Source organism: Streptopelia decaocto (assembly GCF_964273445.1).
Source record: "Streptopelia decaocto genome assembly, chromosome: 6".
NCBI classification, from domain to species: Eukaryota; Metazoa; Chordata; class Aves; order Columbiformes; family Columbidae; genus Streptopelia; species Streptopelia decaocto.
The window spans coordinates 17,007,285-17,020,911 of record NC_138660.1 but is presented as its reverse complement, the minus strand read 5'-3'; the positions used below and the strand labels follow the sequence as shown (position 1 = coordinate 17,020,911).

Sequence of the window (13,627 nt, the reverse complement as noted above, 5' to 3'; positions counted from 1 at the left end):
GCAGACACTCGCGATTGTGCGAGTATTAATTTAAAGTACTCGTGCAAATGTGCACGGAAAATATATGTGCAAATGTGCACGAAAAGTATAAATATACTCGCAATTCCTGCGAGAAGTTTTACTTACACACGTGGTGGCAGGGCAAGCGGAGTCTTCATCCCGGGGAGCGGGGGGGGGCCCGTGGCTCCCGGCGGCAGTGGCCAAGCTCGTGCTCCGAGGGACCCGCACAATGGGCGGAGTCGCCGATGAGAGTCCCGTTTTTTATAGGCTGATCAGATCTGACCTGTAGGCATTCTAGAAGCTTCTCTGCACCCCCACACTGTTTGTGGGATGCCCCTGAAGCCTCCAAAACATCCCCCACACTGGCCGCAGGCACCCAGCGGCTCAGTGGTGCCTCGGCACTCCCTTCTCCTAATGGCCCTGGCCAGGGTGCTCTGGGGCCAAACAAAAGAAGCTGTTAGCCTCAAGTAGCAGAGAAAGAGGGAGATGCGCCCACTCCTTCCAAACAGAAAGGGGGGAAGGAGAAAGAGGGGGGTTGCATTCCTCCACATGAGGTTTCATAGAAGAAGCATTGGACTGGGAGGCCAGCTGGGCTCTGTTTCTGATTCTGCCTGGATTCCCTGGGTGAGCAGGATTGCATTTCAGGCTCTTACCCGGGTTTCCTGCTCATATGTGCAATACTTCTACATCTGGTGTGATTCACAACACTGCTGAAAAGCGTGCTGGCGTGGCCCTCCTAACAATTTCAGTAGTACTCTAGGTACCATCTGACAAATGTTTGATATTATGCTCTCTGCACCTTGGTTTACCCATATGTAGATTTAATAATTATAATCCTGAAACAATTCTATGTTTTTGCTAGCAGCTTGATCCTTTAATTCTGCTTCAGTCCCTGCAACCAAAGTAGCGCATGTGTGTGCTCTCTGTTGTCTGGTGCCATTTTAATCTGAACAAAATAGTTGGCTTCTACATACCTTACACTCTCCAAGCTGCTGCTGCAGCCTCTGGTGGTTGGAGTGGGAGGTGGTTGGAGTGGGATGTGGCCTTTGTTGTTATCCTGAAGTGCTGGAAACCTTGCTTCCCTGTGACCTTATTGAAAAGGATTGTGTCAGGAGCCTCCTGGTTTGAGCTGCAGGAAGGATTGTCCCGGTGGAAATTGTAGCTGCTGTATTGTTTCTGTCCTTTAGTCCTCTAGATCCTTCTAGTACATACCTCTGTGAATATACAAGCTTGTCTTTCTGGAAAAGAAGCCTTCAGCTTCTGTCATGTACCTTCCCCAGGACTGAACATACATTTTACAAGACAAGGACAAGGATTTCCATGTAAGCATATGGATGCATACTCAAACTCTTGACTTATGCTTTTTGTATCTGAGATTATTCTTTTCTGAACAGGTGAGGATAATACTCTTACTCATGTATTAAAAGTGGCATTTTGTGAGACATTTTTTGGCTCCCTCTGTGTGATCACTTACATTTCCTGGGTAGTTTGTGAAAGGATATGAAATATATCCTGCTTGGTTATATTTTCCAGTTTGCTGCGCTTTACTAATTTTCATCTGAATCTGGGAGAAGGTTACAGCATCCGTCAGCCAGACCTGTCTTCACTGCACATTGTTTTAATTAGCTTGATAGTCCAGCTGTCTAATTTAACTGTCCTGCTAAATGCTGTGGAGCTGCAAGTTGCTTTCTGAGGGCTTGTTGCTCATGATGACTGGGTGACTGGCTTTAGAGTGGGTTTGAAAAATTGAAGTAATGGCATTATGAGTTTGCTTAAACAAGGGATGGGAATGACTCTGGCTTGAATGAAAAATCTTAAATTGGCTAGTGTGGATGTGCTTTCCTTCTCAGCTGGAATTTGTTTTATTTATTAAGTGGCTCATGTGGCCTCTTTATTTCAGTGAAGTGGTGTCACTTTTCCCCTGACATTTTGAATAGCAGAGTGCAGAATTCATGGTGAGATACTCGTGCTTGTCTGTCTTGCAGCTCTGCATGAAACTGGACAAGACAAGAGTAAAATTAGCCTCTCCACAAAAGTTACCTGCTGAATTTAATAGGTTAACTGTAAGCAAGTGACTATTTTTTTCATAGACCACAATAAAATGCTTAATTTACTTGAAGACACTATGAAAATCTTCATTGTTGCAACAAAATGGAGGAAGATTATAGTTTTTCAGCTTCTAATAATCCCACTATTAAAGCACCCTCAACAAAATCAAACTAAAAATGAAGGGTTTAAATACTCTTTTTTCAGTAGGTAATTTTCCTGTGTTTGAATTAATGTATCTGCAGGTCAGATTCCGCTGTTCACTAGGTGGGTGCTGGTGGTGGCACCAGGCCGGCAGGCACCTTTCCCCAAAACGTTCTTGCAGAGCAGGAGGGTGAGTGTGGCTGCTCCAGCTGAGGCCAATGGCTGCCGCTCCCACAGGCAGCCACTGATGGCCAGGGCATCTCCTGAGGTTTGTCTCATTTAGCAGACAGTGGTACATCTCTTTCAAGTACTTACCTGTCTTCTATGTACAAGTTTTGCATCCTCTCATTTGATAAAGTGTCACTTTTTTTTGTTTGCTTTGACTCTGGCTTGTACAAGTTCCATTTGTTGGGTCTCAGCTTTTGCATTGGGGCAGGTGGTAAGCAGCCCCCTCTCCACACCTTCATGATATTAACAACCTGCACCATGCTCTTGTAGACAGAGAGGCTGAACTGCACATAATTTACTCAGGTTTTTTTACCTGAAATTGTATATAGTATGAAGTTCTCATTTACGTGTAATTAAAGTTGACTTTATTTTTTTTCAGCCTTTTTAAATGGTGGACAAGTTGTTCTGATTTACTCAGTTAAGTGCCGGTTTCCTTTTCTGTTTAGCAGTAACAATACCTTTACAGCTAGGCAGTAGGGCAGTAAGTATCTGCATAAACTTCAATAAGCAGAAGAAACTTCTGAACTTGTGTCTCCCTACCCCCTGCCCACTTTTACAGGTACTGAAAGCAGCTAGAGTGAGCACTGCTGGAGATTTGGTATGTTGGGAGTTATTCTGCGGGTAATTGTCAGCCATGAACATGTAATTTCTCCTTGTTTTACTGTGATAAGAATAACATTACAATTAGCCTTGTGTCACTTAAATGGATTGTGGAACCAGAGTGAAGCCATGGCTTTGGTGCTGAGGTAAGATCTGGAGCTTGCTCTCACATGTCTTAGTTTGGGCTGTGGGTCAGTTGTCATTCAGAAGCAGAGCTCTGAGAAGCTACAGGGATGGCAGGCAAATCACGGAATGGTTGGGATTGGAAGGGACCTCTGGAGATCATCTAGTCCAACCCACAATAGTTCAATAGAATGTTCATGAATTTTTTAGGAAAGCAAAGAGGACACACATTATAACATAAATTTATTTCTGAATAAATTGCAACATTAAGAACTACTGTACAGAGAAACTGCATCACACTGTTACACCTCTGTCATGATATTTGTGCTTTGTAGGATAAGTAAACATTTATTCTATCACAGCAAAAAATGGTATACTGACAACTAACTGTATTTGGTTTAAAAATAAATACACTTTCCCATTTATTAGCTCAAACAAAGCACTCAAACAACAGTCTATACGTGGTGCTTTTTAGTAACTTTCAGCCTCAGAAATGCTGAGCATTCAGAGCTGCCACTCATGTTGGTGGGAGTTACAAATGAACAGGCTCAGGGGCTGCACAGTCACGCTCAGTGTGTGCAATAAATTGACCTTTATCTTGGCAGTAAAGTGACCTTCGCTGTTTTGTGTACACTGAAGAGTAGATGTAGAATTAGTCATCCTGTTTGATGTTCCACATTAGATTTTGATTCACTAATTTTTATTTCGTAACAAATGAGTGATGCAATCATGCAAGTTTAGGAATGGTTTTAAAGATAAAATTGAGAATATGGCTCTTTTTCATAAATTATTTAAAACTACTTCAAAATTTTCAAAAATATTTAGTGCAAAAGGATAGCTCTTTTTTTTTTCCTCCAAGAAATATTACAGAAGCATATACTGCTATGGAAAATAAAACATCTCTTAAATATTTTATTGGGAAAAGCGGGCAGGTTTTCTAGTATGCTATTCACATAGGGAGAGATGAAAGAGAAATATTTTCAAAGAAACAAATTGCAGAAGAGCTGTGATGTGATAAGTTATTTTTACCTTTAAATTCAAAATGAATCTCTTTGGCCAAGTCAATAGAATGTATAATTAAGTGCATGATACTAACAGATCATCTCAACAAGACGATACCATAGTATATCTTATCAAACAGTTATATAAATGTTATAGCAAGATGAACTATCACATATAGTCCAAACACTTATATCCAAAATGAACAAATATGTCTGTTGAAATTTTAATAATCACTTTGTTTTCTTGTAAGTTACAAAAATTAACATTAAGGTTTTAATGATGAGATGGTACTCTTTTCAGGTATGCATTTCTTTACCTTATTAACAACTTATTTGATTAAACTAAAATTAAAATAGTATTGTCTTTTCTTCACTGATTTTAACTGATATGTAGTGTGTTACATAGTGCTTTGAACAGAAGCACTTTAAGTAACAAATGTACCACCATTGCTCCCTCTAACCAGGCAGGGACACTGAGGCACAGAGGTGAAGTGATTCGCCCGAGACCGTGCAGGTCTGTGCTGGGATGGGGCTTGGAACCCGGGAGCCCTGCCTGGCAGAGCTGCAGCTGTGCTGAGCCACGCTGCCTCCATGGGAGAGGATGGAGTCTGGGAAGAGTAATAACTAAGAGTCTAGATTTTATTTCCTTGAGAAGGCAGAGACGGGGAATGGCCATGGAAGAGAAATAATCACATGGAAAGAAACTAAAATGTGTTTTCAGCAGCTTTTTGTAGTGTTGTCTAACTGCAAAGTTCTTAAGTGTTAAAAAGTTTTTACCCCTTAGCAAATTATGGGGACTAAAAAGAAAAAAAAAAAAATGTAGGGACATGGGTATCTCTAGGCATCCTGAAACACACTCTAGTTCTAATAGTTAAACTGTACAAATATTGGTGTTTTAAAACTATATGTATGATTTAATCAAATGGATGAAAGTGGAACAAGTTAGTACTTAATTAAGCCTTTACTGTCTAGTCCATTAATTCAAAAGGCTATAAATCCATCCCCTCCTACTACAGTACCTCCTATAGCACAATATGTCAGGAGCCTCTCGTGATACAGACATATACAACACACCTTGGCTTCACTTTGCTCCTTGTTCACTTGTGGAATGGACTTGTGCTGTTTCTGTAGAATTTGTATATCTTTGCTCATTTTATTCAGTGATGTTCAGAAATCAGAGTGTTATACAAACCACTGCTTACTTAAACTGGAATCAAACAAAAATGCTGAACAAGTGAACCTTCTTAACCCAATTCGAGAAGCCAGTCGAACAGGCTTGGTGCCATCTCTCTGGCCTCCTCGCTGAGCTTGCAGTACTGCACCACAGCATGGAAGATATCCCCCACCTTCCAGGACTTCCGCTGAACTAATTGCACAACATCTAAAAACTAAATTAAAACAAAACACAACAAATCAAAACAAACAAAAAAAAACCCAACAAAACACATTTAGAATTTGGTTAACTTTCTGCTGAGGTTTTATTAAATGAATACACACAAACTGCTGTAAGGCCAGCCTTTGTAAATGCATTGCTGTGTGAGGGAGGGGACACAATTCACTGCAGAGCAACATAAAGGTTCTTTCTATTTATAGAACTTCATTTCTGAAGTTCCATGGTTCCCCAAAGACTGGTCAGATCTCATGACATTTTCTAAATTAGCGGCTCTTGTCAATTATTTCTTATTTATTGCAATGAAAGTGAGATTGATAAAGGATAACAACTTTCCCTTGTTATTAACATCTTGCTGTCAAAGTAACAGAAGTGTGACTATCCATTTTAAAGAAAAATTTTAAAAAATCCTTTTTTGTTACCTCTAGCTATATTTTAATTGATATTTAATTTTCTGTACTTCCACACATACATCCCACAGTATTTTAAATATTCACATAGTGCTGGTGAGAGGGAGTTCTGGGTGAACTTCTGCCATACGAAGACATTTGCCACAGTTGTGATTGAATCACAGAGAGGATCTATATTTGATATTTTTTTTTTAACTTCCAGATAAACCAGAGGTTAAATATATGTTCTTAAGCAGCTGTAAAAAATCCTGAATGTTGTCCACTTTGTACATAATAATGGGCTTCACAGTGTCATACAGCTGGTCTGATTTTTTTTTTTCGGAAGCACATAAATGAAAATCAAATCTTTTCATTTCTTTGAATTTCACAATCAATATCTAATTAGCTTGCTCCTTCTACATTTCCAGTTTTAAATCACACAAGAAAATATTGTGTCTAGTTAGTGTAGCTGTTTGCTATTTACATACTGAAGCCTAAACTTTTCGCATGTATTTTAATGATATTTAATGGGCACGCGATTTCCAAGAGCACTGTTGTAGGCAGGATGTGCTTCATTATTCTGTAGTGTATTTTTGCAATTGAATTAACTGTTTGCTAAAGCACATGGGTAAAGCTGACAGCTGTTTCTTTAATTAGATGCAATTTGGACTGTTGCTGCTGAATGCATTTTAAATGATGTTTATGATTCCCAAATGCATGTACTCAAGGAAATCAAACAATATCTCTGCTACTCAGAATGATCTTCACATAGACCTTATTTTAAAAGACCAAAATACTGATTTGTAACACTTTTCTCATTAATTGATTTGAATACTGTGACACTTTTTGTAAGCCTTAAGGTTTGAGCTGTTCTTGTTGACCTTGGAAAAGGGGTTGGTTTGGTTATTCCTGAAATATTGTAGGTGGCATTTGGTGGTGTCTACAATGGAGCACTAACCAATCACTCAGGAACAGTCTGTGCTGCTTGTGACTGTTTTGGACTTCAGTGTTGCTCTCTGTGCTCTGGCTTGGACTAATGCTTCAGAAGGTTTCTTAGTTCTGGTAGTCTGTGTCTGTCTGTCCGGAAATAGACTTCTGCTTTCAAAGTGCTGCTTGGCAGTGGCTAAGCTACACCTGAGCAGGAGCAAGAATACTGGCACACGTAACACTTTTTTATTGCCAAGCCAGGGGTGGTGCTTCATAATTTCCATACAATGATGCAAATATTGCAGTCAGTCTAATTTTCCAAGTAACAGATATATGATTGCAAGTATGGCTCCACTGGTTGGTCACTGCCTGGGCTAAAACTGTCTCTCAGGGTAGTAATAATACAAGGATGTGCCTCCACAGTGGGTCCATCCTGCCTGTCCTCTGAACTTTCAGCTCTGGTCAGAAGTCCTGTAGTCTTGGTATGTGAGACTCTGAACCTGAGCTAATACAGATTATCTTTATTTTGCATGTTGTTTCTTCTGTACATTTAGGCAATGGGCCCATTCTTTGGCGAGCAGCAATATTTTTCTGCCAGCACAAAGTGACTGTAAAGCTAGTGCCTTTGGCCATGGTAGATCTTACATAGATGTAGGAGGAGCTGTCAGGCCCCTGTGGTACCCTGCTGTACCCCCAGCTGTAGCAATTGAACAGCCACGCACAAGTTCAGACCTGCCTGGGGCTTCCTAAACAGTGTTGCAGGCAAGGCAGAACCTGCATAAGGAGTAAGGAATTTCAAAGCTGCAGATCTTAAGCACAACTTAAGTCTTGTGTCTTAGTCAGCTCTTACTGTCACCAAGTAGCAGAACTTTGTGTGTGTGATGTCTAAACTTGAGTGACTTTTATTTTTTAAGCTGGATGCTTAAGCTCCATGTAAGCCACCTGCAACCCTTCAAATGCAGCCACATAAGGACTCTTTCTGTTAATTCTGCATTAAGCATTGATACTTAATGCATCATTGATATGAAAGAGCGAACAGATTGATAAGAGCATGTTATAGAGGGTTTGGAGATGGTCCCATGGTGATACTATTTTTTTGTGCCATGGACATCCTAATTTCTTATTTCACATACCCTAAACTCTGACATATTTAATCCTCTCCTCATTGTAATAAACAGTAGCATTGCCATCTTGCTGTAATGAAGATGTTTTTCCATCAGCTTTTAAGCTCTGTAATCTCAATAAATCATAACTGGTACTGTGATTAAAGTGAATTAATAATATGCCCAATTCTGTAAATACTACCTTTTCGATTCTGTTTTCCTGAGATTTCTTAAAATAGATGGTTGGAATTCCAAGTTCAGAAGCAGCTATCCACTGCAGGGTGGCTCGCAGTTCCACATCGGGGCACTCTGGTTCCAGATCAAAGTTTATCACCAGTAGGTCCTTTTGGCAATTGGCTGTTCCCACTGAAAGTGCAGAAGTACTTTCTGGAAAAATAATCCCGACAGTTACTGTGTAATTACTTGTGTTAACTTCAGATTGTGTGTTTTAATTGATATGATTCAACTTACCCTCTGTATTTTCTGTCTGTTCTTTAAGGAAAACCTTTTCTTCTACTAATTCACTTAGAAACAAACAACAACAAAGCTTATTAGTGACATTTAGGAACAGTCTACAACGTTGCTTCATGATGGATAAACTTCTCCCTCAATGTAAGACCTAGAAAACTGCAAGAAGAAAGTTACATAGGATGAAACAATAAATGAGAAATATATTTCGATTGTTTAATCTGTAAATCAGGAAAAGCTGTTGGAATTGCACCATTATTCCTGTAATAGGATGAAGTGGTTGTACAGGCTGGACTGTGTATTACAGTTCACTAGGATCTGTGTATGTTTACAGTTTATATAATGACAAGCAAATGACAGCATGGTAAGACCCAGTAAGTCTCATAACCTGGGGGGAAGTACTGAACTTCCAATGTCTGTATTTTGCAGTGCTGCCCTCCCTGGCTGAATCTTTTCCAGTCTTGCTTTCTAGTTTAATCTTTCACTGTTAAATGCAGTCATAACTGCCAATTACTTTAGCTAATGCAGGTTTTAAATATATTAGCTGTTTGGATAAACAAATTCTATTTACACCTTGCAAAAATTTCCAAAGGTCTTAATTTCTTATGAACCATCTCTTTCTTGTTAATCTACAGGAAACAAACTCCTGGCATGTGGTTACTGCTTCAGCTTCCATTTCTGAACACAGTATCACACATGTGGCAGGAGACTGCAAACTCACTTGGGATGTAACAGCTATTGATTTTGTCCTGAAGGGACAGCACTTAGACTACACTTTGAGAGACTGTCCCATTCTATCCTCAAACAGGGAAATGCTGCAAGTGTAAGATTTTGTTTCTGCCATGGGAAGATGCTACTCTTGCCACCCTCATTCACAAAATTTCAAAATCTCCTCCAGGCTTCACAGAATCCAGATTATAAATACTCGTGCACTGGTTACTGCAAAGTGTGAGAGGAAAGAATAAAATGGCAACATGCAACAAATGGTTTGTCATGATGTAGAATCATAAGTGCTTAATAACTTCCTGTAAATTTTTTTCCCAGTTTTCTGTTTGAACAGCAGATGTATTCTGTGCCTTGACTTTGAGTTGTAGAAGTACAAACTCCTCATGCCTATGGGGTAACACCTGAGAACAGACTCTGCAAGCTAACAAGGGAAGTTCAAAATGGATCCCTTTGGCCCTTGGGAACATGAGAGAGGCGTCATCTTTAAGAAGGTGTGTAGGAGGCATCAGTGCCTGCTGTGAAGATGGGAATGTTTTAACAAGGTTAGTCTCCAACTCAGCACCCGAGAATGTGTGTAATTCCACAGAAATATGAATGGCCAGATTTCTTGCAAAAAAAGAGCCTCTTGGAAGCAGGACAGCTGTAGCATAGTCTGGTTATGAGCTGTGAAGATGTTTTGATGTCAATGACTTCACAAAGTTCCCATGTGCAATGTGTGATGTGCAGTCCCTACACTTCTGCAGTGGCCGTGCCCTGACTGCACTGTGACGTTCACCAGCTGGCAGGTTATGCCAGGTTTCAGGGTACCAGGACCTTTAGGCAGGTACTTGCACATCTCTTGGTAATGTTATTGCATGCTCACTAGAAACATGCCAAGGAACAATAGGTAAGATATACTTTGGGCCAAATTACTATTATTCTTGGAAAGAATGTCATAATATTTTTTCCTTTGACTTTAATTGATTCTTATTTGCTTAACCTTGCTGGCTATTACAGTAAAGTTTTGATAATATATTAAGTTATTCAGAGATGAAAGCTTGAACAATGGGAAATGGATGCTACAGAAAACTGTCTTTTAGGCAGGGCAGTTGGTGGGTCCATATTCTCTTGAGAGATCCACCTGGGTGGGCTTTCCTGTAATCTTTCACTGCGTAGAGCTGTCCCCCTGCACAGACAACAGCACATACGTTTTTCTGAAACGGCAGGCTCAGCAGCAGGTGCAAAGCAGGGCTTGGCACATTTTAGATGGCATAAATGATTTGCAGTTATAATTAGACTAAACATCAAGTCTCACTTCAGCGACTACTTACTTAATCACAGGAGAAGATGGCACGTTCTCCTGATAAATTTCCAGGTCCATAATGCCAAGACTGCTAGTTGTACTGCTGTTGCCATTGCTGACAAAGCAAAAGTTTAAATATTAGTGCCAAGCTGCACTGAACATGTCTCCATACATCCTTTTAAAACTGATCTACGTACAAAGCAAAGTGAGGAGGCTGCCCCCTGTTAACACTGTGTTTCACAAAATCAGTTGTGCTCAGTAAGTGGTTACCAGAATGAGGCTTTTTTAAAAATAGTTCTAGATGGAACATGTATCAAGTGGAGGAAAAAAAAAAGTGGACTATCATCTCATGAATGGCTTATACAATGAACATTTGGCCTCAAACAATCAGTCTGCATGAGTCCTTGAAAAGAAGGATTATCAGGTACAGAGATGTGCTGGAAAAAACCTGCAGAGATTCAGATACCTCTGAATGTTGTGCGTTATAGCAAGGCATTTGGTTGCCCATCATATAATACTACTTACCTGCTGGGTGACTCCGTGCCTGTAACCAGCAGCAGTTTCAGTGTATTATACTTTGTACTTCAAATACTATTGGGGATCTGGTGGAACCCACAGGTACAGTGACAGCCTCTTATGTTTCTGACTACTTGGAAAGACTGAGATTTTAATTAAAGCCACTAATACACGGAAGTGTTCTCTTTGACTTCTTCACACAAATGAAGTATTACATCTTAGAATATTTGGAAAAAATAGTGCCAGTTCACTTTATAACATCATTATAAATTTAACAGTGAATGTTTATGCAGACATTGCAATACTCTGATGAACAAGGTGGTGAATCTGCTGGCTGCAAGTCAATTAGCACAAATAAGTTTTGTGTGGCGAGTCAATTTTTACTGGAAAAGCAACTAATAGTATTTTTCCTTACATCAGAAGGATTGACTAGACAGTTCCTTTCCCCATCAGGTTTTTCACGGCAGAGTTAGCATGCCATGCATTCGGACTTGCTGTAGCAATTTCTGTTTCAGTGCAGAGCCAAAAGGCACAACACATTAGCTCTCTCAGACTAAGGACTTTGTTAAAAGGTTGATACTATAATAATTGGATGATTGTTCACCCACACTGACAGACAGGTTTTGCTCAGTATTTTTTCAACTAGCCAACAGTGCTTTCTGACAGAGCCTCTTTCTCTTCCCTGCTTCATTGCCATATTGTCTTCCCTCCTTGTAATTTTAATACTGAAGAGAAAGGTGTAATTACTTGACAATATTTTAAAGCCCAATATAAGAGCATGTGAAGAAAAACCTTGCTCAATTTGAATTTGTGAAAGGGCTTAACTCAAACTAACATAACTTTATATAAACTCTAAGAATTAAATAACATCTTTAAACATGTCTTCACTTGAATGGGAACAAAAAGCAGCACATTGCAATGGGAGCTCTGGAATCTGTGCCTCCTCAGGGGGAATTCAGTCAACCTCTGCTGATCTGCTACCCTGTACCAGGGCTCTTTCTCTGCTCTCAGTGCACAGATACATGGTGGGAATAGCAGTCTCATGGGTCTCAGCTAAGGAGACGCCAAAATAAACATTATGCAAATAGTAACAAATAAATCAAAGGAAAGACTGTAGCAATTAACTTGTCCAATTACCCTTTCATTGTAGGTCTGGGGCACCTGAGTGGTGCCAGGAGTTTTTTCTTTGTCTGAATCTGGCTGCTTAGCGATAACAAAAAGACCCGGCCAAGAATCAGGATGTGGCTAATTTTTTAAAAATAAAGAGATGAAATCTGTCATTAGGCTTTCTTTACAGTATTCTGAATAAATCTTGAGCTGTTGACCTTCATTATTGATGCATTGGTAGTCAAATCATTGGCTTGGTTGATTAGATCATATTGTATACCAAGAACAGATAATATGGGTACCTCAGGGATCGTTCGCTGAGTTGTAAGTAGCTACTTGTGTCATCAGGATTGTCCTCATCATTAGCTAGCTGGGACCAGCTGCCAGTGCTTTCTTCACTGCTGCTGAGGTGGTGTGGAAATTCTTCAGCTGTTTTTGTCTCTCCGATGATTTCAGCATCTGGTCTGCTCTGAGGACTGCTGGTGGTGGGGAGAAAAAGCAGGCACATTGATATTGTAATATAGGCAAAGAAACTGCTGCCACCAATCTTCAGGCAATGCTGCTCATTCGAGTTAACCAAGCTGCAAGATTATACAGATGTAAGAGATTGTAAGTTTATAATTTAATTGTAAGCTTTTAATCTATACAAAGTCCAGTTGCACATTTGGTCTAAGAAGGTCTTAAAAAGGAATCTCCTTATGACTGCTATAAACAAACAGAAAACAAAATAAGGCTTATACTGAAATACACATAGAAAATGTTTAATTTGTACAAAAAGATTTTACATGTACAAAATGAACTGCTCAATGCATAAGCCTGTTGCTTCATGCACTTCAGTCAATCAGTGGTTGAAATATGTCGTAGATGTTAGTGCACAATGACTGTATTTCTCGGAAGTATATATTGGTACTAAATCCCTGTTGTACTAATGGATGAATAAGTTTCTTGCCAGGATTTTCTGCTCTGTTAGCATTGTAGATCCAAAAGAGGTCTAGAAGTGAGAACGAGAAAGTTTTGTGGGTTGTGAATCACTAATGACTCAGCCTCCAGTGTTTCTTAGTGTCTTTGCTGCTTAGGTTGGGGAAGGATGAAGTATTCTTTTTTTAGGTAGGTATGCAAAAGGTAGTTAGAAAACAGACTGAATATGGATCCCAGACTGAGTCTAGAAAATACAGGGTTAATGGGAAAAAGCTTTATAATACTGCATATTTTGACAAATGTCACACACATATATACACACACATACTCCCACAAATGCACACACACAAAATAAAAACTATATGGTAAATTTTTGGAGCCAAACTGGACTTTGTGAAACTTATTGTGGGACTTTTGATATGTAGGCAGAAAAGTGTGTAATAATCCAAACCCCCTTCTTTTCACATGATAAGAAAGAATTGATTGTATCAGTGTAGTCCCAGAATAACAATTAAAGCAAAACTTTAGTTTTGTTGTATTTATTGGATGGTCTGCATTTTCAACTTTATGATTAAGACAATGCAATATGTACTGGCAGCCCTCTGCAAGATCCCTTTAGAGAAGTTCTCACCTTCCGACTTTCATCTATGGTTATGGCT

The 13,627-nt window shown here is 39.6% G+C and overlaps 1 protein-coding gene across 4 annotated transcripts in view; it reads right to left on the bottom strand.

Moving 5' to 3' along the window:
* Nucleotides 1–3,365: 3,365 nt before the first annotated feature.
* Nucleotides 3,366–13,627, bottom strand: part of SPHKAP (SPHK1 interactor, AKAP domain containing) — a 69,962-nt gene continuing 59,700 nt past the window's right edge. For 2 of the 4 annotated variants that reach the window (XM_082055832.1, XM_082055835.1), the window contains 5 exons: nucleotides 12,353–12,529; nucleotides 10,456–10,542; nucleotides 8,423–8,475; nucleotides 8,154–8,338; nucleotides 3,366–5,530 (listed from right to left, as the gene is read on the bottom strand). In XM_082055832.1, the coding sequence (XP_081911958.1) occupies nucleotides 5,387–5,530; nucleotides 8,154–8,338; nucleotides 8,423–8,475; nucleotides 10,456–10,542; nucleotides 12,353–12,529 (646 nt within the window). In that variant the 3' untranslated portion in view covers nucleotides 3,366–5,386. The remainder of the gene's footprint in view (nucleotides 5,531–8,153; nucleotides 8,339–8,422; nucleotides 8,476–10,455; nucleotides 10,543–12,352; nucleotides 12,530–13,627) is intronic. The other 2 variants (XM_082055834.1, XM_082055833.1) reach the window with 2 other exon arrangements.